Source organism: Diceros bicornis, chromosome 30 (assembly GCF_020826845.1).
Source record: "Diceros bicornis minor isolate mBicDic1 chromosome 30, mDicBic1.mat.cur, whole genome shotgun sequence".
Taxonomy (NCBI): domain Eukaryota; kingdom Metazoa; phylum Chordata; class Mammalia; order Perissodactyla; family Rhinocerotidae; genus Diceros; species Diceros bicornis.
Genome location: NC_080769.1, coordinates 1,701,097 through 1,724,663, shown reverse-complemented (window position 1 = coordinate 1,724,663; position 23,567 = coordinate 1,701,097). Strand labels below are relative to the sequence as shown.

At 47.4% G+C, this 23,567-nt stretch overlaps 1 protein-coding gene and 2 long non-coding RNA genes across 4 annotated transcripts in view; 1 reads left to right on the top strand and 2 right to left on the bottom strand.

The window, feature by feature from the left end:
- LOC131394247 (ral guanine nucleotide dissociation stimulator-like) overlaps nucleotides 1-18,648 on the top strand; it is a 216,051-nt gene extending 197,403 nt beyond the window's left edge. The window contains exons 6-9 of one of the 2 annotated variants that reach the window (XM_058525461.1): nucleotides 16,240-16,319; nucleotides 17,784-17,905; nucleotides 18,115-18,198; nucleotides 18,541-18,648. In XM_058525461.1, coding sequence (XP_058381444.1) covers nucleotides 16,240-16,319; nucleotides 17,784-17,905; nucleotides 18,115-18,151 — 239 coding nt within the window. In that variant the 3' untranslated portion in view covers nucleotides 18,152-18,198; nucleotides 18,541-18,648. Of the gene's footprint in view, nucleotides 1-12,453; nucleotides 12,926-14,047; nucleotides 14,152-16,239; nucleotides 16,320-16,719; nucleotides 16,784-17,783; nucleotides 17,906-18,114; nucleotides 18,199-18,540 lie in introns of those variants that run through there. The other variant, XR_009216089.1, reaches the window with a different exon arrangement.
- LOC131394253 (uncharacterized) lies at nucleotides 846-3,054 on the bottom strand. Its single transcript, XR_009216092.1, has 2 exons — nucleotides 2,278-3,054; nucleotides 846-1,348 (listed from the first exon to the last, which is right to left on the bottom strand). It is a non-coding gene; the product is annotated as an uncharacterized LOC131394253 (long non-coding RNA).
- Nucleotides 3,430-22,504, bottom strand: LOC131394258 (uncharacterized). The gene is made up of 3 exons (XR_009216097.1): nucleotides 22,456-22,504; nucleotides 21,483-21,744; nucleotides 3,430-3,563 (listed from the first exon to the last, which is right to left on the bottom strand). It is a non-coding gene; the product is annotated as an uncharacterized LOC131394258 (long non-coding RNA).
- Between the last annotated feature and the right edge of the window lie 1,063 nt (nucleotides 22,505-23,567).

The following is a 23,567-nucleotide window of genomic DNA, read 5'->3' as shown; positions in this document are numbered from 1 at the left end:
TAACTGGAACACTCTTACATTGCTGGGGGGAACACAAAGTGGTTCAGCCTCTTTGGAAAACAGTTTTAAAGTGTAGTTTGTTATGCTGCTAACAAATTAGCACAAATTTCATGGTTTAAAACAACTCAGATTTATTGTTTTACAGTTCTGTAGGTTAGCAGTCTGACACGGGTCTCCTTGGACTAAAATCAAGGTGTTGGCAGAGCTAGGTTCTTTTGGGGGGACTCTAAAGGGTAATCCATTTCCTAGACTTTTCAAGCTTCTAGAGACCACCACATTCCTTAGGCTGTGGCCCCCCTCCTCTACCCTCAAAACCAAGAACTAGGCATCTCTCTGGTCCTGCTTCCCTTGTTGCATCTTTTTTCTACTCTACTGCTTCTCTTTCCCTTTTAATGTGCTTTGTGATGCACTGGGCCCACCTGGATAATCCAGGATAATCTCCCTATTTTAAAGTCAGTTGATTAGCAACCTTAATTTCATTTGCAAATTTAATTCACCTTTGCCAAGTAAACTAATGTATTCCCAGGTTCCAGGGATTAAGACATCGTTGTGGGCCATGACTTTGCTACCACAAACAGTTTTTAAAATAAAGTTAAACATACACATACCATGTGACCCAGCAATTCCACTTCTAGGTGCTTACTCAAGATAAGAAGACGTATGTTTACACAAAAACTTGTTTGCAAAGATTTATAGCAGCTTTATTCATAGTCAAAAAAGACAAAACTGAAAATAACTCAAATGTCCTTCAACTGCTGGGTGGATAAACTGTGGTACATTCATACAATAGATACTATATTCAGCAATAAAACAGAAGGAACTGCTGATACAGGCAACAACATGGATGAACACTCAAATCAATGTATTGTGCTAAATGAAAGAATCCAGACTCAAAAGGCCAAATACTGTAGGATTCCATTTATATGATATTCTAGAAAAGACAAACCATAGGGAAAGACAACAAATCATTAGTCATCAGGGGTTAAGGGTGGGGGAAGAGATGACTACAAAAGAGCAGCTGAAGGGAGTTCTGGGTGCTGGAACTGTTCTGTATCTCAATTTTGGTAGTTGCACAGCTCTATGAGTTTGTCAAAACAGTTGTACAAAGAGGAAAACAAATACATCATTTCTCACTCATCAGATTGGCAAAACTTTAAAAATCTGACAATGCTGACCTGACAATTCCCAGGGCAAGGATGACTCAGACACTGTTGGCGGGAATGGAAATTGTTAAAACTTCAGAGGATGATTTGGCTGCAGCTCATCAAGTTTCAGATGCACGTCAGCCTCTGGCCCAGCAATCCACTCACAGGCAGGTGTCCATTCTAGGGAGTCCTCCACACGTGTGCTTGAGGAGACACACACAAGGATAGTCATTAAATATGCTAGGGGAATCAATTAATTGTGGTTAGTAGTTATTTAAAAAAGAAAGGAAAAAACGCATATGGGAAAGAATCAACCCTGCTGGCTACATATATGATTTGAGAAGGTAACTCACTGCTTTGTCTCCTTAATAGTACATAGCACAGACAGCATTGTACTAGGAATCCTGAGAAAAGCATCTGAGCATTTAGTTCCAACTCTGCCACTAAGTAGCAGTCAGACTATGGACAACTTAACTCGAGAAACCTCACTTTCCATTTCCTGGAAAATGAAGAGGTTAGACTCTACAACCACTAAAATTATTTCCAACTCAACAATTCTATGATTCAATAAGTCAACAATCAAAAATTATATTCCAAAGTACCTATGTTGAGAAACTGTTTTTCCCAGACACCCTGAAATCAGAAACTATCAGAGAAATAGGACATCTTAATATATTGATACATAAAATGGTCCAAATTTCTTGGTATGTCTATGATGAGCGTTTTAATCAAGATCGTAACTCAGAAAGAGCGTATAAACAGCTAAACCCACCATATTGACTTGGGTCACCCTCAGGAAAAACTTATATATCCTCTCCCACTTTAACATTCCAAAACAAATTCAGCATACTAATGAGTCTATCTTGTCAAGTTCAGGTCTGTCTAGCCAAAAGTCATTCATGTATATGGTAAGATTTTAACAAAGATAAAATGATGAAGGGCTTTTTGTATTTTTGCCTGTTTCATCTATAAAGATCTTACATTATAATTTAATAGCTTCAGCCTGCTACAATAATTTAAAGAGCCTTTTGAAACTTGTAATATGCCATGTCCAACAGGATCTAGTAAAAAAAATCAGTAGTTCAGAATCCAAAAAAGCTTATTTAAAAATTTCATTACCGCCAATACTTACACTTCAAAGACACCAATAACCAACATGTCATTTCTTCCTACTGCAGAATTTAATAGGTTATTAACTTCTGGTATCATCCAAAAGCATAATTAGGATAGTATCATTAAAATGTATTTTTTAAATCAGAAATATTAAAACTAATGATTAAACTATTAAACTAAATGATTAACTAAATATTAAAACTAATGACAACTAACAATCTGTTGTCTTTCCCTATGGTTTATCTTTTCTAGAATATCATATAAATGAAATCCTTCCGTATTTGACCTTTTGACCTTTCACCTTGTCAGTCAAATCAAAATTTCAAAATTCTTTTTCCTTGGGCTTTCCAAATCTAAATTCTTACATCTAAATGACTACGGAGACAAAACACACACTACACACTACTTCTAAAAACCTCCTCCTGATCCGATTTTAATTTTAGCACCAACTGCCTAGAAAATCTTTTTGACTGAAACCAAAATTCCGTACACATTATGTCAATCATCAATTGATCAGTCATCAGTCTATGTTAACAGAAGGTGAGTTATTAGGAAGTTACATAATTTGCACCAAAGACTGTTTAAAGCTTCTTTCATTAAATGCAGTTTACAACAATTCACAGGCTTCAAAGTTCGCCTTGCAAATATAGAGTCAATTACCAGAAACCATTAATGCCATTAGGCTTTTCTATAAAAGTGGTCCCAAGGAAGTAGGAACGTTTATTTGTTTAATGAAGGCAATGAGGAGCCCAATAGCCTGAGCCAGAGGTTGGGCTCCCACCGCCTGGGGCAGCCTGCCAGGAGCCCCGTCCCCCTCCCCCGACACCGCGCTCCCGCCGTCTGCGGTGGAGATCTCCAAACCGAGCCCGCCGCCCACCACCTACCTCAGTGCTGCCTCCTGCCCAGCGCTCCTCCACACTGTAGAAAGGAGAGCTCCCCAGCGCTGAAAATCCTGGAGAAAGGATCCAGAAACCGCCGATTCCCACCACACAAACCCCTGCAGCACCACCTCAGCACCAGGGACCCCGCCTCCAGTGCGCGCGCCTGGGGCTCTCCAGCTCGCTGGCGCCTCTGCCGCTATGAGCGCCGGTCCTGCGCATGCGCGGGCCTCCGAGGATACAATGGAAACCGCTGGGGGCCAGTCGGGAGGGGGTGAGGTGTTGGAGACCGACGTGTCCCTGAGATGGAGAGCAGTGGCGCTCTGCAGCCCTAGACTCTGCTCTCCTTGGATGAACTTCAGCTCCTGGAGAAGATCTGTCTTCCCTTGAGGCGGCTCCTCCTGTCCTGAGAAGCACGTCACGTGATCTAAAATTTGTTTAAAAAAGGACAATGACATCCTTAACACCCGATGTGTGTTGTGTCCCAAGAAGAATTCTCTGCTTCCCCAGAAGACTAGACAGCGAGCAGCTGGGACCAAGTTCTGACCCAGGAAGGAGGGATGCTGAGTGCGCAGCTGTCTCCCCTACCCTGACTCCTTCCCCTGATCTGTGGCCCTGATGGTGTTGGGGGTGTGTGTAGGTGATGACTCTCAAGTGTTTGCCCACGGTATTACATTTCTTATGGTTTAGTGGTTAAAACAGGAGGCTAGCTGTCAGTTTCTCAGAGGATTTCACTTGCAGAAATGTCTTTGGACAAAGTTTGTTTTCTTCATTTCTGATTTTTAAATTCAATAATAATCAAAATACTTATTTTCTTAATTTCATTGGCATGCTAAAACAAACTTAAGTCACTTAGTTTTCACCAAATTGCCCACATTTTCCTTAAAATTTTGGAAGTATTGCTGTTTGAGGTAAAGAAAGTGTTTGGGAAGAACAATTACCCTCAGATAATATCTTCCCAGGTAAAGGTACGAACACATAGTTAAGAGCCATTTTGATGTGGCTGACGAATACATCCAGTTTGAGTTCTACAATGGATCGTCCAAAGTAAAGGTTAAATTAGTAATTTTCTGAGGAGTTTGCAAGTAAATGTTCATGTTGCCTTCACCTAATAAGTCTGCTGATTTAAATGAAGGTTGAGCTTAATGATAAAAGTTTTCAAGAGACTGAGAAATATTAAGTAAATGTACTTTAAAAAAAAAAGTACAAATTAAAGTAAAGCCCGCCATTATCCTCTTTAAAACAGAGTCACAGTAGCACTATTGTCAAGGTATGAGAAGGAATAGAAATGCTTTATAAAGTCAATTCTTCACTTCTAAAGGACCTAATGTGATATACTAGAAGTCTCCATAGTCTTTTAGTCATCTACATTTAAATTGCTCAATTTATGTTTTAAAGACTAATGAATCTGAGGGCAAAATATTCAAGGTCAGTGTTTAATTGTTTTTCATTGTTGCAAAGTACATGAGTATAAAGTGTGGCTGAAATCCATGGTCTTGGAGAAGAAAAATATACAGAACTTATTTATTACTCTCACAGTGTGTCCTGACTTAATCCTACAAATGTCCCAAGAATAAAGCCTCAGTGAATTCCATTCTGTTCTTAGATATGACATCTTTCATTCGTAATGAATAGTCTCAAATTAGGCTCTAGCTAGTAATTATGTTCCTGATGCAAATAGGCAATAAAAAAGAAGCCGTGCTTGATTAAATTGGGCTCAAGAGGAATAGTTAGAACCAATATTTGTTTTTGGCTTTGTTTTTCTTTATCAATTTCTTTCTCCTCAGCAGAGTCAGCAGATAAATGACACAGAAAGCTGAGAGACTGGAGGGCAGGGTCTTGAGGAATATGAGATTTCCTAATCTTCAAGATCCTTTTTATCTTTAAAATTCTATGGTTTTTGCTATTTATGTAGGGGTTCATTTTTTTCATTATTTCTAATAGTGATCTTAATAGTGAGACTAACACAACTTAGCACCTGTGGAACACTTTTCAACGTAAAAATTTAAGTTATTCTGACAATTGTTAATATTTTAAAAAGCTATTAAGTGCTAATCTGATGCTCAGAGGATTTTTAGCGTAGTGAGACTGTTCTGTACGTAATAGTTGCTACATGTCACTATATGTGTGTCAAAACCCATGGAACTGTACAACACAAAGAGTCCTTAAACTAGGGACTGTAGTTCATAACAACGTATTAATAGTATGTCAACAGAAAATAACTTTAAGCAAGGGGCATTGACTGATGGAATTGTGGACTTAAATTTAGTTATACAGATAGCCAACAGGCACATGAAAAGATGTTCAACATCAATAACTTTCAGGGAAATGCAAATCAAAACTACAATGAGATATCACCTCACACCTATCAGAATGGCTATAATTAACAACACAGGAAACAAGTGTTGGAGAGGATGTTAAGAGAAGGGAACTCTCGTACACGGCTGGTGGGAGTGCAAATTAGAGCAGCCACTACGGAAAACAGTATGGAGATTGTTCGAAAAATTAAGACTAGAACTACCATACAATCAGCTCTTCCACTGCTGCGTATTTATCCAAAGAACATGAAAAAACTAATGTGTAAAGATACATGCATTCATTCATTGTGGGTTTCTGCACTACTACCTCAAGGAGTGCCGCCCCCTCAACCTGAACAGCCACCTGGCACTACTAGAAATGAAAGACATCCCCTCACCATGGATTGGAGGACTCCTTATTCTGACGATGTCAACATTATCCAAAGAGATCAACAAATCCAGTGCAGTCCTTATCAAAATCCCAAGGACATTTTGTGCTAAAATATAAAAAAACCCATCCTAAGATTCTTATGGAATCTCAAGTAAGCCCAGATACCAAAAATAATCTTGAAAGGAGGTAGTAAGTTGGACGACTGATTCTTCCTAATTGAAAACTTACTACAAATCTACTGTATCAAAACAGCATTGTCATGGCATAAAGACAGACATATTGACCAATGGAAACAGAATTGAGAGCCCAGACATTAACCCTCACCCATGCGATCAAATTATGTTTGACAAGGGTGACAAGATTATTCAATGGGGAAAAGTCTTTTCAACAAGTTGTGCTGGAAAAACTGGATATCTACATACAAAAGAATAATCTTGGACCCTTACCTAACACTGTATACAAAACTTTATTCCCAGTGAATCAAAGACCTAAAGGTAAGAGCTAACACTATAATACCCTTAGAAGAAAACATAAGACAAAACATTACAAGATAGGACTTGGTAATGATTCATGGATATGACACCCAAGGAGCAGGCAATAAAATAAGAAAATACACATGCTGGACTTCATGGATATTAAAGTTTTGTGCCTCAAAAGTCATTATCAACAGAGTAAAACCACAGCCCACAGGATGGGAGACCATATTTGCAAACCATGTATCTGACAAGGGCTTAATATCCAGAATAGATAGAGAACCCCTAAACTCAACAACAAACAACAACCTAAATAAAAATTGAACAAAGTACATGAATAGACATTTCCTCAAAGAAGATCTGCAAATGACCAATAAGCATATGAAAAGACGCTCAACATCAGTAATCATTAGGGAAATGTAAATCAGAAACATAGCAAGAGACCACCTCACCTTCATTAGGATGGCATTTATCCAAAAAAAAAAAAAGAAGAAGAAAAATACTAGGACCAATGTTGGCCAAGATGTGGACAAAAAGGAACCCTTGTGCACTGTGGAGGGAATATATAATATATAGTTGATGTAGAAATCAATATAACAATTCCTCAAAAATAAAATTAAAAATATAATTATATAGGATCAAGCAATTCCAATTCTGGGTATATACCTCCCAAAGAGTAGAAAGCATGTTCTCAAAGGCATAGTTCAACACTCATGTTCATAACATCATTATTCATAATAGCTAAAACATGGAAACCACACAAGTATTGTAACTGACGAAGGGCTCACTGCCCAAACACCCCTTAAGCCAACCATGGGCTACCCACTCTTCGTAATAAAGGGAAAAATCTTTATTACGAAGTTGGCCAGCAAGGAGACAGGAGACAAAGGTTAAATCTTTCTCCCCGATGGGCTGTTGAAAAGGGCTTTTTAAGGAAAAAGGAGCGGGTGCATGAAGGTTGGGGGCAGTCCTAGGCATTTTGTGCAAGTGCAGAAGATTTTAATGTTCTGTCATACATCCTATGTTCAAAAGGTGGTGTTCTTAACATGATCGGCAGGGGAGTTCTTGGTCTCCCAGGTTATCCACCAGTCACTTGTGCAGTAGCGGTTTGAGTCTTGCCAGCTGTCTTGTAGTCTCACTGGCTCAAAGCTGTTGAAATTTGCTCAAGGAGGAAAAACGGAGTTTCTGAAAAACAACTCACAGCCCAAGATTAGATCCTTAGTAAATATCACATGGGACATGGTTTAAGAAAGTAGTCTCCAGGAGACCGTTGATAAAAATCTGGCTGGGGCCCCATTTTATTTTGGGCTTGGTTTTGAGCCTGGCTATGGTATCAGTCCAGGGATGTATGGATGAGCAAAATGTGGAATATACGTACAATGGCATATTATTCATTATTAACAAAGGAAGGAAATTCTAAGATATGGCACACCGTAGATGAACCTTCATGATATTACTCTAAATGAAATAAGCCAGTCACAAAAATACAACCTTGTGTGATTTCCCTTCTATGAGATTCCTGAAATTGCCAGATTCAGAGAGACAGAAAGTAGAATGGTGTTTGTCAGAGGCTGGGGGGAGGCGGAATGGGGAGTTTTTCATGAATGAGTGTAGAGTTTCAGATTTGCAAGATGAGAAGAGTTCTGAAGATGGATCGTGGTGATGATTGCACAGCAATATTAATGTCTTCAATACACTTAAAGCGTACTTAATGTATCTATGGGGCCTGATGACTTGTCGTGGCCAAGCACATGCTTGTACTGTTGCACATTTTACCCTTCACTGTACAGTTGGCAAACTGGCCCAGAAAGAGGCAAGTACTGTCCCAGACCATAGGAGGTGGTCAGAGTCCTGAAGACTAGAGAGAGCTCCAGCTTCCTTGGCCAAGGCTCCACCCCTTCCCTCAGGTTTCCTTTGGCAATGAGAGGCATTAAGATCCTAGGGGATTGCTGCCCACCCCTCTCCATATGGGGTCATTTTCCTCTCCTCATCATCGAATGTGCACAAGCACACCCACTCTCACTGACTTCTCATGTGGGGACCACGGAGGTGCAGTCAAGAAAGAGCCAACACGGGGGAAGTGACAAGAGGCAGGAGGGAGAGAAGTTGCAGGCAACTCTCCCACGGGGCAGTAACATCTGTTCTCCTAGATACGTGCCCGGGGCCCCAGAGATGGGCAGAGGAATGTGTAAGGTTCCTAGGTTTCTACCTGTTCCAGACCCATCCCTGGCCCAGCCTGGGGAGCACAGGACTGGGGTCCTGCAGTCCACCTCTGTGGTCACCCAGAGCTGTGATGAGCCCATCCTCCCCCTTGTGTAGGCATTGGGGAGAGGAGAGAAGACCTCAGTGAGGATCCTCCTGTATAAAGTGGAGTGCATCCAGTGGGTGACTCCAAGTGTTCCATGCACTCACAACATGTCTGTTGGACTGGGTTCTCTGTCGATGACCTACTGTGCTCTGAAACCCTGAGTAAATGCTTTCCAGCCCCTGGAGATCCTTTAGAACTGAGGCGGCTTGGGGGCTTGGATACATGAGAACTGGGGATAAGGAAGAAGATGCCAGAGCACTGGACACCAAGTCCAGAGTCCAGGGAGAAGAGTAATTCTTGTGGGAACCTCAGGGTCCTCATCTGGAGGTAGGGGGAATCATTGTCCTGGGGGAGGTTAGGATGCCTCAGGAGTGAAGAGGACACCTGGTGGGGGACAGCAAGAGTGGGGGAAAGTAGGCTCCCGAGATTGCTCCCACTCCCTCGAAGCCAACAGGTCCTGCTCCTTTAACCCTGGGACCCTGGAGAGCCTCTGCTTTGAGGACACCTGAAGAAAGGTTCCTTTCTGTTTGATGGAGTTCTTCCCTGGGTTGCAGTGGTAGTGCTGGACACCAGGGGGTGGGCAGCCTCTTTTGTCAGTGGTGGCCAGTGAGTTTTTTGATTTTTTTCTTTTCCGGTTGTATTGAGATATACTTGATATACAGCACTGTGCAAGTTAACACTGCTGTGTGGTATATTTGAAAGTTGCTAAGAGAGTAGATACTAAAACTTCTCATCCCCAAGAAAAAATGTTTTATTTCTGTTTGGCGATTGATGTGAACTAAACTTATTTTGGTAACCATTACATAACATATATACATCAAGTCCTTCTGCTGTAAACCTGGAATTTACACGGTGTCCACCGAACTTTGCTAGAGCTCCTGGAGCAGTGATGAGTCAAACAGAAGTCTTTCTGGCTGTTCCCCTGCCTCAGAAACAACTTGTACCTCCTATTACTAGTGTTCATCTCCACAATCAAAGTTGGTCATAAGCAGGGGGAAGGGTGCAAGATCTTCCCATGTACTCATTCAGCAGCTGTGCACTGAACAGTCACCCTGTGGCAGGTGCCCTGGTGGGGTGAAGTGTAGGATGAAAATGACCAAGTGGTCTCTGCGTGCCAAGAGCTCACAGTCTAGAGGGGAAAGGGACAAAAGCAAAGACATGAGAAAGAAAAGAGCAAGTGCTGTAGAGAAACACAGCAGGGGGCTGTGAGGGAGGGCTGGGGGTCACTGGGTAGGAGGGTCTGAAAGGCCTCACTGGGGTGACATTTGATGGGACAAGAATGACAAGAGGGATCCAGCTCTGCATGAGTCTGGGAGCAGTGTGTCACGGAGATGGCACCACTGGTCCTAAGTCTCACAGGCAGAAGTGAGTTTGGCCAGAAGAAGTTAGAAAGATGGCCAGTGCGGCTGGAGGGAGGCTGAGAGGAGAGAACAGGAGCTGGGGTGGAAGGTAGGGCCAGGGCCTGGTGGGCTGTGTCAGTTACCTTTCCCTTTCTGACTTTATTGCCCCTAACCTTGCATTTCAAAACTACAAATGTTGACTATCTCACAATTTGTGTGGATCAGCAATCAGGCAGTTTTTAGCAGGGCGCCTCTGCTTCAATGAGTTTAACAGGTTGGGGCAGTGGCCTCAACTGAGGCTTGACTAGAGGAAGACTGGCCCACAAGGTCACTCTCAGCCTTCAGGGTTCAGTTTGGACTGAGAGCCTGAGTTTCTTTCTGTCTGTTGGCCTGGGCACTCCCTTGCTTCTCCCCTCTATAGACCTCCACATTGGGCAGCACCAAAACACCAGTATTTGATTCCTCACTTCCAGGGATTCGACAGAGTGAGAGAGAGAGAGAGATGGAACATGAGAGAGGGAGTATAAGGAAGTGAGAGACATTTTTAGTTAAAATTTAGATGAAACATCCCATCACTTTGGTTGTTATTATGTTCAGAAGCCAGTTACTAACCACCTAGTGGTTCCAAAGGGATGGCTATATCATGGGTGGGGCTTACTGGGTACCACTGTGGAGGCTGCCCAACCCATAAGCCAAGATGAGGCACTTGGCTCTCATTCTACGTAAAGCAGCAAACGATGGAATAGTTTTATGCCACAGTATGGCAATATCTGAATTTCCATTAGTATTAAACCCCTCATGATGCTGACCTGAAAATGAGGCCAAGCTGGAAGTCACTGTCCCAATATCACATTCCTGGAACCCAGGCCTATTTTGAGTGGTGTTCTGTGCTATCTCCCACCCCTCCTTGTTATTCTTCCATCTCTAAGTTTGGGTCTTAGGTATATGTGACACCAGCCCAAAGGGGTAACAGATATTATCTCATATACACTGGGTGACGCCCCTAGGAAGTAGATTTTGCCTGATCCCCATGGTGCCGATTTGGAGACTCAGGAGGACCTGAGAGACACAGTGACTTTCCCAGGATGCAGAACTGGTAAGAAAAAGGAGATCTGCATTCATCTCTGTCTCCTTAAAGCTAGGATCCTAGTGAGGTTTCCAGGGAGCTGTGGCTAGGGCTGTGTGGGCTCCTTGTGTACAGTTCAGGAGATGACATGGGGGAGGAGGGTGAGCAGCCTGGGGGCAGGGGGCAGCTCTGGACAAGTCTGATTGAGGGAAGTGGCCCAGGTAATGGAATCTTGAAAAATGACCTCACTTCCTTGGTCATAGACCTCAACAGATCTTAGAACTCTGATAACCAAGCACTCACAGACCCCCATCCAGCCCACTTGACTGGAGACAGTCAACAGACAAAGATGTTTTGTTGTTGTATCCGAACTTTTGGAGAAGCTGGGCTCAAAAAAGCCCAGAAAGAGAATCTTTTTTGTCATTGCCGATGTTGGCTCAGCCCTCATCCCCGATGCCTCTGGGCATCTGGCAGGAGGCAGCGAAAGGTAACAACGGGGCAGCCCAGGAAAGGCTAGTGCAGGCCAGGACACAACTGTGATCCCACCTGATCAGCCCCACACTCCTTGCCCCTCTTCGTGTGTGTGTGTGTGTGTGTGTGTGTGTGTGCATGTGTCTGTGTGGAGGGGGGAAGGCAGGGCATGAGGGGTGGGTCATTCCTAGGCAGGAGCTGGTAGTTAGGTGTCGGAAGCCTGGTGGGTCTGTCATGTTCATACAGGGTCATGGCTGGCAGCGTGAGAAGGTGAGCTCTTCTACTCATATGTTACCGAGCCCTAGAGGTTTCATCTCTTTCCCTCCCTGACCACAGTTCTTTGCAGGGATGCCCCTCTGTGCCTGAACTGAGGAGCAGACTTTCTCTTGGGGGTCGGCCCCAGTGGCAGTGTGTAAGCAGCTGATTCCTTCTGGCCCAGCTCCCGGGCAGTCTTTGCAGAACTCCTCTCAGGAGGTCGTCGAGGAGCTGCCCAATGGTTTTGACTCCACCAACTCACTAGACAAGGGGCAGGTGCACGAGGCCACCCGCACCACCAGTGCTGCTCTGAGATGAGAGCAGGAGCAGAGGGTCTCCACACTCAGGACCTTGAGGTGCCAGGCTTGGACCAGAACTAGGGCGGGACCAGGCTGGGGCTGTCCCTTTTTCAAGCAAAAGGGGATGTACATGCAGGTCACCTTGCCTGGTTCGGAGCTGAGCTGCCGTGACCCTCTTTCCCTTGCCCGGTGTGAGCTTCTGGAGGCTACTGAGGCAGAGCCAGATGGTAAGGGGGACTGCAGGCTGGGTATTCCCGGAAGGGAAATGGGATCTTTCCTGTGTTTAGAAGGACACGTGGAAAGTCAGCTATGTGGGTGAACCTTTCCCTTTATCTCACTGCAGCGCCAGCTGCAGAGATCCAGCCGGTGGCAGAAGCAGGGCAGTGGACAGTGGTGGAGGTAAAGCTGGTTCCAGCTCCGTCAATACCACCCCCTCTAGCGCTGGAGCCAGCGTCCCCTCCCTCAGCAGTGTTGGAGCTGGAGCAAGGGCCCACGTCGGCTCCAGCAGGAGTGGGAGCTGCTGAGCTGGAGTCACCTGGACCATCACTTCTAGTGGGAAGTCCATCTCCACCTGTGGCCATTAAGGAGCGTGAGAAGAAGCCTAACCTCACGGCCTTCCCTCCTAAGCTGGTGGCGGAGCAGTTGACCGTGATGGATGCGGTGAGCAGCTGGGCTCTCAGGGCGGAGGGGCAGGCCTTCCCTCTGCCATCAGTGCCCCAGACCTGATCCGGACTCCTATGACCTGGGCCCAAATCCTGGCGCTCCCCCTTACCAACCGTACGACCTGGGCAACTTTCTGAACCCCCAAGGCTTTGCTGTCCACCTGCAGAGCGTAGAGGTGGACACTAACAGGACCTGCTGCACAAAGTGGCTGTGCCGGCTCCATGAGGTAGAAGAGACGGAAAGCTGCGCAGAGCCTGGTCCATCAGTGGTGGAGGGGAACTCACTGTGTGCAGCCAGGTCCCTGGTGGCCCAACCGGCTGCTCAGGAGGCTCAACAGCCTCAGCATTTATTAGAGACCTGTTGTGTACTTCACTACAAGGGAGACAAAGCCTGTGGTTGTAGCTGCCGCAGGGAAATGTGCATCAGAATCGGAGTGGGACCAGAGCGGGCATCAGGGTGGTTGAAGATGCCCCCTTGGGATGAGCCTAGTTGAGCCACCGTCTGGAGCTTGGAGTTAGCCAGGACAGGCTGGGTGCAAATGCCCCCTCCCTTCCCTGCCAGTATTGGGTCCTGGGTCATCCTGTGCTGGGTGCCTGCAGTGGAAGGAGAAGAAAACCCAGGGACTCTCACAAGGCTCAGACCACATCCTGAGCTTCCTGAGCTCCAGCTCTAAACCGTGACCCCTGTGCGGCACTTTGGGGGCGGTAGACACGGAGCTGGGGTGTGGCAGGGCTGGGTGACACTCCCCCTGTTCCCCAGGAGCTCTTCCGGAAGGTGGTGCCCTCTCAGTGCCTGGGCTCCACCTGGGGCAAGAGGAACAAGCCCGGCAATGAGCACCTGGCACCCACCGTCCAGGCCACCGTCGACCACTTCATAAGGGTGGTCAGCCTCATCGTCACCACCTGCCTCGGGGACCCGAGCATGACGACCCAGGACAGGCGAGGGTGGTGGAGCGCTGGATCCAGGTGGCCCAGGTGTGCTGCGGGAGGCCCAGTGGAGCCCCTCTCTGGAGCCTTGGGAACCGCCTTTCCACCTTTATCAGCTCCCAGGATTGCAGTGTGTGGTCTAAGCCCCTGCACAGTCCCTAGGCCCTTCCTGCCAGGGGCCCGCTGACCTTGACTCCAGGTCCCAGTGCAAGGATGCTCACTTCCTCCCTGGCTCCTTCCCTGGGTTGAGCTAAAATTCTCCTCCCTGTGAGTGTTACTCTCTGGGTCCTAAATGTGCCCTTCTGGGGCTCCCTGAGCATCTGTCTCATCCAGGAGGGGAGATTTAAATAGAAGGGGACTGAAGCCAGAGCAAGCGGGTCTCCAGCGCCCCACCTCACAGCTCATTCTCTTCCCTTCTCCAGGAGTGCGAGATCCTGAAGAACTTCTCCTCGCTCCGTGCTGTCATCTCTGCTCTGCAGAAAACCTCCATAAGCCACTTGAAGAACACGTGGGCGGATGTTTCCCGGTGGGTAGGCCCCTCTCCATAGGAGGATCAAGGTGGATGGGGGATCTCTCGTATGTCTGCCATTGCCCCCTCAGTCAAGTGGGAACTCCTGGGAGGCAGCAAATGCTGGGGACAGGGCCTGTGCCTCGGTGGGGGATCTCTAAGCCTCCCTGGGTCCTTAGTGCACCAGTTCTGCTTCAGGACTCAGTTTCCCTAAATGCCAGGGTTGAGCCACATTGGAGATTTTCAAGTGTTTATGGCAACAGAACTCTACGCCCAGTTGAAACTCAAAGCGGTCAAAACAGAGGTGCTCTGTAGAGCTGCGGAATGGTGACCCCAATGACCAACAGGAGAGTTCCCTCCCCGTCCCACGAGACCTTAGCGCTCAGAGGAACCCAGTGAGAACACTCCTCCAGTCTGTTTGAAACTCTCAGGTTTGCAAAGAAAAGGGGTTTGCACTCAGACTCCGCACATCATTCTTAAATTTGTCCTTCCTTCTTTTCCCTCCCCTCAGGGAGAGCTCTAAGAAACTTAAGGAGCTCTATAGCCAAGAAAAGTCTTTGAGCAGAAAACTGATGACCAAGTTAGAGTGGAGGCTCGGGGTCTGGAAAGAGAGGAGGGGGGTGGGAGGAGGGGGATTGGAAATTCTGTGGTTTTGATTGTTTCCCACTTGAACGTTCTCTGAAACATTCATGTCTATCTTGTCCAGATTAACAAACAGAGGGATCTGTTTGGTCCATGGGTGGGCGGGGTGTGTTTTGTGGGCAGGAGGCCCTGGTCGTGGGACACAGTGGTGTTGGCTGGGCTGTTCCAGGAGGAGTTGCCGAGCTGGTGCCGTCAGCAGGTCTCTGGCTTCCATGCATGTCCATCCTGCTGGGTGTAGCTTCTTCCCGGCTGTTGGGTGTTTGGGGTGGGTTTAGCCCTCAGCCTAAACCTGTCCTCAAGAAGCCAGGCCCCTGCCGCTCCTTCTGTCTTCACCAAGTCTCAAAGTGGAGGGCACCCTGGCTACCCTGTTTGGGAACGACAGGAGATTCCCATGGCCCACGTGGACAAACAGTCTGTTCATCCTTGGGTCTGAACATCTGGACCAGAGAAAGATGTGTGTGCATTCTGTGACTCCCCACTGGACCCGTAGAGCAGTCACTTGAGTCAATCACAGGAGTCTCACCTGAGTGCCCAGTTGGCAATGACATATGCCCCAGGTGGCTTATGTGAAGAGTCTAGGCAACTGATGGATTCTTAGTGGATACTGCTGAAAGGACCTTGGGATCTGACGTAAATGAGGAAGCAGAGCCTCCTGTCACTCCCCTCCCTGTGGATCAGAGTATGCACCTTGGGTGTCCGGTTCCCGAGTGGATAAAGAAAGAGTTCAGAGCAGGGGAATATCCTGAGGAGTTCCTTGGGGAGGAGAAGGCGTTGGCATGGCCTCTGTTCCACCCCGGGGGCCAGAGACTCCATGGGACTGGGGCAGGCAGGAGCCACTCAACCAGACTCCCAAGACACCCCTTCATCTCCATCCACGGCTTGGCCCAGGATCACGCTTTGAGAGCTCAGGGGACAGTACTGTGGTCAGTGGTGGGGCTGGGGGTTAGGTGAGGATGTTGGAACAGGGCCTCTGGCTGGGAGGGGCAAGCGGCCTCTCCTCTGTGGGCCCCTGAGCAACTCACTGCCCCTGTTTGGGCCTCTTCCTCCTCATCAGGGAAGGGAGGGATGTTGATTGTGTGGTGCAGGCCTCATACGGTGGTGATGAGATAAGAGGGAGAAAAGGAATGTGGGAGCTTTCCGCCTGCTCCACACGGAGGGGTGAGGGCGAGGACAACGATGACAGTCATATGCCACTGAGTCCTCAGGAGAACCTGTAGGGTAGCTGGAGTTCTCAGATCTTCCAGATGAGGAAAGAGGATTGGGGAGGCCAGGCCACAAGCCCAAGCTCACACTCAGAGTGAGAGTTCGAGCTGGGCTTGTTCTAGAATCACAACACCTTGGAGGATGGAGTGGCATTGCTACCAGTTGACTCGAGTCAGATGTCCAGGGTCGGAGGCCAGTGGTGCTGGAGAGAAATGGGGTGAGGGGAGTATGGCCCGCTGACACTGTCCTCGACCCTGACAGGAGGGGCCCTCCACGTTTGCCCCCCGGAGATCATCCCCCAGAGAGTGCAGGAGAAGCAGCAGCAGCAGCAGCAGCAGCAGGTGAGTGTGCCTGTGGGGGAGGGGCTCTGCCCTCCCAGCTGGAGGCCTAAAATCAAGAGAGTAGGGCCCTTCCTCCTGGTGCCACAGTGCCTGAGTCCCCCAGTAGAAGTGACCAGGAGGGGGGCCTGGAAGAGCTGGTGCAGGATGGGTTGTTGTGGGGAGGATCGGGGACCGCATATCCTGTGATTTGCCAGAAGCTGGCGCTGGGAGGTTAGGAGCAGGAGTCTGGTTTTATTGGGCTGTGAAGGGAGGAGGAATTGAGAGGAGGCTGCTGAGGGTCCTAGGCTGCTCCCCGTGGGAACCCTGGGGTGGGCCAGGAGGCTGAGGGTGAGAACTTTTCAAAGGAGGGTCTGCAGAGGGTCGACTTGACAGCAAAGGCTCATCTCACCCGATGTGACAGGGTGTCGTCCCCTATCTTGGCACTTTCCTCGGTGACCTGCTGATGCTGCACCTGGCGATGGGTGATTATCTCGAGGTGGGTGAACATGGGGACCAGGCAGGGAGGACCAGGATCCTGAGCCTGGGGATGCAGGAGCCCCCGAACTGAGCTCTGAGCTCTCAGCAATGGGCACTTCTCTCACGAGAGCCTTGCAGCTGCCCCTGGGAGCTGGGGCATCAGGCCCATCTTAGGGATGAGTGAACAGAGGCTCCGCCTGAGACACCCATTCTGGTTCCCCAGGCTGGGGAAGATCAGAGCTGCCTGATGGCAGAGCTGCGTGAGGTTTTATCTGAGCTGGACTCAGCCTCTCCGTCCCATGCTGCCCATGGTGAGAGAGATGTAGGGTCCCCCCAAGTCAGGCAGCACATATGTGGCTGAGCAGTCCCCTCTGCCTGAGGCCTCAGCCTCCAAGTCTGTCATCAGAGAGGGTTGTGCTGCCAGGTCCCTCAGTGTCACGCCCCTGTCCTCCTCCTCTGGAGCCCAGAGCCCAGCCTAGGTCCAAGTCCTGTTTTCTCTGGATCCCCGGCTCCCTCTTGGGACCTGGCAGTAGTACAACATGATAAGAGGTGGGCATAGGGGGCTACTTAAGCTAGGGGGCTCTGTCTGATGGACTCTGGCTGTCTGCCTTCCAGGAGAATGAGATCAACCTTGAGTAAAGGACTGAAGTAAGCAACTGTGGCACTCCCTGAAGGGGAAGGGAAGGAGGTGGAAATCAGAGACCCTCTGGGCAGAACAGCTCCTGGCTCCACCCCCTGTATCTTACATTGAGTGGAAGAGTTTGATAAGGGAGAAGAGGGAGATCCATCCAATTGTCGGTTGGGTTGAGGGGAGGATGGCTTCAAGGACAACATCCTGGAGGAGGGGCTGATTATTCCCATTCTGAGAACAGGTAGAGCCTGGATGGGACTGGAGGGAAGAATGGTTCCCAGGACTGGTTCCCTGCCCCACTTCTCACCCCCCACAAGGCCCCTGCAGCATCCCCCACCCAGGCCCTGTCTGCATCCTCTCCTTCTCTCTGGCCCCAGGAATACCGAGTCATGAGGGAGATCCTGCTGCTCCAGGTGGCTTCAAAGAATTACAACCTAGAACCCGAGGATCGATTTGGGGCCTGGTTCCAGGACATGAAGCTGCTCAACGAGAGTGAAAGGTGAGGCAGGGCAGGAGTTGGGTGAGGGCAGGAGTGGACTCTCCCTGTTGGCCAGTCCAGATAGCATGTGTCTATGGCTCCCTGGTCAGCCCCAGGTCTTATTGTGTTGCAACCTCTGGGACACCCAGACTCCAACTGCTGGGCAGGCAGTGGGGGGACACCTGAGGTGTGGCTCCTGGTAGACTCACAGGTCCCTCTCTCTCCTGTAGCTACAGCCTGTCCTGCCAGCTGGACCCCCAGGCCTAGTTGGCCTGCAGAATACTCAAGGCTCAGAAGAACCAGCCACCATCAAGGTCAGGGGTGAGTGAGTGTCTGGGCTGGGGTGACTACTCCTAGGGTTTCAGTAAAGTGAGCTAAGCGTGGCCTTGGGAAGTTGGACAGCTGGCACTGAGATCCCAGCTCCACTACTGAGCAGTCCTGTGACTGGGGTGACTCTCTTCAGCTTCCTGAGACTCCGTTTCCTCCTCTGTGAAATAGGTGATACTAAATGATCGCTCATGTGACAGGGACAAATGGGGTACTGGTGGCTGACAGCACTGAGCACAGGGACTGGAGCACCCAATGCAGTGGGGACAGGTTGCAGGGCCATGATTCTGAGGGAGGCCCTTCGAAGATAACCCGACTCTTCTACTCAGCCCCCAGGCCCCAACACCGAGCCCCGTACCAGTGGCCGATCACAGCCCCATCCTCATCAGCATGGACACAGCTGGGACGCTTGCGATGCACCGGGCCAGCTCCTCCCACCTAACAGGAAGGGGAGAATTGCAAGCTGATTCCTGGGGCCTCCTGAGGCCCAAAAGAGTGGGGACGAACCCACCCCAGTTCCCTGATATCTCTACCTCAGCACCTCATCACCCATTGGGGAGGGACAGTAGTTATGTGTTGTAAATAATAAATGCCATATTTGAATATTGTATTAAAGTCCTGTTCCCTTTACAGCCTGGGAGTTGTGGTGTGGTTCCATTGCTTTCTGTAGGCATGTAAGGGAGACACAGAATCTCACATTTCTCCTTGAATCAAGAACTCTTCCGGGTCATCAGCTTATTGTACATGGGAGAAGGGAGAAGGGCCAGGCCCTTCTCTGGCTAGTGGGGACACTCCCAAGTCCCCCTAACCCAGAGGACAAGTTCATTTCAGTATCATTCAGCTGCTCCCAGAGCAGACACAGCCCGCTGCCCGTTCTCTTGGGATTTAAAGGTTGAAGGTACTTTCACAGGCAGAGCAACAACCACTGAAATGTGGGTGTCTTTAAAACAGCACTACCCAGGACCATGTCATGTCACAGGCAGGGGCTGCCTTTCTACATTCTGGAGGAAGAAGGAATAGTTTCTGCTTCTCTTGTGGAGGTTTCTTTTGAGCAAATTTTAGGAACTTGTAGTTTTCTAGTTCAATCTCTGGAATTGCATCAGCTGTAAGTGGGGAAAACAATGTAAAAAGATCAAAACTTGCACGGGGAGAGGACAAGGCCCGAGGAAGGTCATTTGCAAATGGTCTAAAAGCAGGCAGGAGTCTCCCTCCTCAGGCCTCTCTAGGGTCTCCGTGTTCACCCCTGACCTAGGTTTGAATCCTGCTGGCATCCTTGTCCAGGACTGTGAATTCCTTTTCCTGCTCGTTTTGAATCCATAGGGAAAGATTTGCGACACAGCTTTTAAGGCTACCGCAGGGCCTTATTCCATTCACATGACTGCTTTCTGTGAACTAGGATTTTCAGCACCCCTGCCTTCCTTATGCAATACCCTTTAGGGCAGAAATTCCCCAGAAGGTCTCCAGCCTCTCTCTCAGGTTCATCCTGGCTCCTCCTCCCTGGCTTGGCCTGACGGTCATGGGTGAGCTCTGCTTTGACAGGATAAGGGACCACAATCCTGGACTGTGAGTGACCCTACACTCTCCCTTGCTGTCCAGGGTGACTTCTGATCCCATGTCATTCTGAGGTCCATGGTCTCAGACAATCTTCCAGTTTATGCACTCACTGTTGGTGTTACCATCTCATCCAAAAGGGGCAATTGGGTCCGAGCCCTTGAAGTGTGTCATCCCTGGGTTGCTCTGTTTTTTTCCCCACTCGTGCTGTGGTTACATCACAACCACCTGTTGGGGTGTGATTTCTGTTGGGAGCTTTGAAAGATGAAGCATGAGAGGGGTGTGGGGTGTCCAGCAGGGAATGCCACAGCACTGATGATCCATGGACATGCATGAACAGCCTTATCAATTAAAATACTGAAATGCTTCCCATCTAGTGTTGAACAGACACTGCTCTGAGCTCACACCGAGAACCCACCCCATGACTAGGAACTTTCAAAGGGTTACCACGTGACATTTTGAACCTCATCCCTTAGGAACACCCTGAAGACAAGGGCCAGATGAATTGCTTGGCACTTTTGAGTTATCCCCTCCTTTCTGATGGCTACAAGTGTCACCCAGACACACAGGCTGGATTCCTCCAGGAAGCTTCTCAGGACAGCCAGAAGCTGAGGCTGAATCCTGGTTCCCAGCATCCCAGACCCTTCCTGACATGGCACAGCCATCTAGTAAAGTCTTTTGGTAACAGAAAGACTGGGAAGGCTGTAATTCCCTCCAAAGAGAAAGAGAAGAGCCAATAGTGAAAGCTTGATCCCTCACATAGAAAATTAAATCCCAACAAGCAGTGGGTTCTTCACAGATTACTGATGCTGAAAAGGTCTCTTTTGATGACAGCTCGATCCCCCAACTGTCATGTCCATCTTCATGAATCAAATTTCCAACACATATGGATCTAAAAACCTGAGGGAAATCTGGTATTTTCTTAGATGCAACTCTAAATTAGCATGCAACAAAGAACATAAAAATGGAGACCTAGAAGTATATATCTAATTTGAGGACATAGACATAAAAGCAATTTTGAAATAATATTTTGTAATCTATTGGAATATTACACAAAAAGAATAATCCACTTTAAGTAGGTTTTACTGTGACTGTGAGGGGAAAAACTGAATAATCCCCTGACGTTGATAACTCGCTGCTGACATTCAAGTACAAATAAATAACGTAAATAGTAAAGGAAGAGGAGAGAACAGCATGAAAAAAGAAGATCTTGCTCTCCTCACCTGAAACCCAACCTCTCACCTCAGAAAGAAACCGCTGTCAATATTTTCTGTGTCACGCAGTGGAGTTTAATAAAAGTATTGGTATATGTTAAAGTTTCAAGAGCTCAAAGCAAGGAAACATTAGGGAAGCTGCCAAGAGACCTCACTGAGATGCCTGCTTCATTTCATCTGCTCTCTGGACGTCCTCCTTGGCCCCTCACTTTCTCTGCCTCGCTAGCAAGTCTGTCTGTCATCAGTGGTATCACCCGTCTCTCTCCTGTGCTCTTCACTGCCCTCTCCTCCTTCCTGATACCTTCCTCAGTCACCAGAAATTGTTGGCAGTGGAGCTGTGAAATGCCCAGATCAGCTCCTGGAATCATCTCTGCCAAATCTGAAGACCGGCAGGAGTGGGCATGGGACCTGGATTGCAGACCATCTGTGAGCACACCTGGCAGGGATTCACCTGTGTCACTAGGTGCAAGTTTTTGCAACGCTTTGGCAAGATTGAAAGGACTTACCAGTTGTCTTGCACTGCTGCAGGCCTGGAGTCCTTGCAGTCTCTCGGGCCAGCAGACCTGGTGGGGCTGGTCCAAGGTGTCCTCCCAGAGATTTGTCATTGCCAGGATGGGATAGGATTCTAGTAACTGGCCTCTCGAATATGTCACTGGACAGCCTCAAAGGGATGGAGATGCTTAAACCAGGCTTTGGTTTAGACTGGTTCCCACAGTCACGCTTCTTCCTCTGTGAAGACGTGACTATCATCCTTCTTTTCCTCTTATTCTACAAAAATAAATCATGAAAGTGGGTCAAATGATAAAGGAAGCCTGTCTTTTTAGGACAATTATCCTGGCTGTTTTGTACTTCCACCCTCCCTCTATCCTCTGGGGATAGATCTGACCTGTGTCCCGGGATGTCATCAGGCAGATTTGCATCAAGAACAGAATGCTCAAGGTCAAAACTCAAGGCTACTCCAGATCATTTCTCCCCCTCCATCCTGTTAACACCCCCTCCTTGTTTGAGTGTGATTCTATTCTCTTCTTGTCCTTGTCAATCTCAACTGCACAAGTCTTGGCACTCCCTCTCAGGACAGTCGGCCCCCAGTCTTTTACTAAATCCCAAATCCTACCATTTCTGTGTTTTCTGACTACTCATTTGCTTAATCCATTGACCACTTGGTGTTCATAGAAGTTAAATCAACAGTGACATTATCAACCACCTCTTTTCAGCGACTTACTCCCATGTCCCAGATGTTCACATAATCCAAACGGTTATGTTCAAAAGTAAATAATTCAGAAAACATATTCACCCACCACAAATTACTGATCTCTAACATTTTTATTCAAACACTCATGCAGTAGATACCTGTCCCTCAAGATCAGAAGTAATGCCAGATCACCAATCCTCACCTTAATTTCCTCCTACACCTATCAATCCTGGATTCCATGGACTATGATCTCAAAAATTTCCTTGGAATAATAAAAAATTCCTTACCACTCTTTTATGTTGTAAACCTCCAAACCCAGAAGATCCCGATTATCTGTTATGCCCTAGCTACTGCTGGCCTTATAACAAGCTGAAGAAAAAGCACGAAACATGATCTTTTGGTACCCCTGTAAATACAAAACCATCTGCATCAACTGGGAAGCACCCATAACGCCTGGAAATTTTGTTCTCTTTTTTTTGTTGTTGGCTCAATAGGAAAAAGACAAATCAATTAAAAAAATCAGCAAGGGAACAGAATAGACTTTTTCCAATGAAGACATACAAATGGCCAACAGGTGTATGAAAAGATGTTCAGCATCACTAATCATCAGAGAATGCAAATCAAAACCACAATGAGCTATCACTTCACACCTGTTAAGATGGCGATTATCAAAAAAACTAAAGATGACAAATGGTGGTGAGGATGTAGAGAAAGGAACCCTTGTGGGAATTTAAACTAGTACAGCCATTATGGAAAACAGTATGGAGGTTCCTCCAAAAATTAAAACTAGAATATGACCCAGCAATCCCACTTCTGGTGTATACCCACAGGAATTGAAATCAAGGTCTAGAAGAGATACCTGCACTCTAATGTTCATTGCAGCTAATTCACAATAGCCAAGATACGGAAGTAACCTAAATGTCACTGATGGATGAAATGGATAAAGAAATGGAATATTAGTCAACCTTGAAAAAAGAAGGAATTCCTGCCATTTTTGACAACATGGATGGACCTAGAAGACATTATGCTAAGTGAAATAAGGCAGACAGAGAATGGCAAATATTTCTATGTGAAATCTAAAATAGTCAAACTCATAGAAGCAGACGTTAGAATGGTGATTGCCAGGAGCTGGGGGGATAGAGAAATGGAGAGATGATGGTAAAAGTTTACAAAGTTTCAGTTATCAAGATAAATAAGTTCTGGAGATGTAGGATATGGCATAGTGCCTACAACTAACAAGACTGTATTGCATATGTCACATTTGCTAATAGAGTAGATATTATGTTAAGAGTTCTTACCACAGAATAATAGTAATAAAGGAGGTGAGAGAAAACTTTGGGAGGTGATGGATATGTTTGTGGCCTTGATGGTGGTGACAGTCTCAAGGGTGTACACTTAC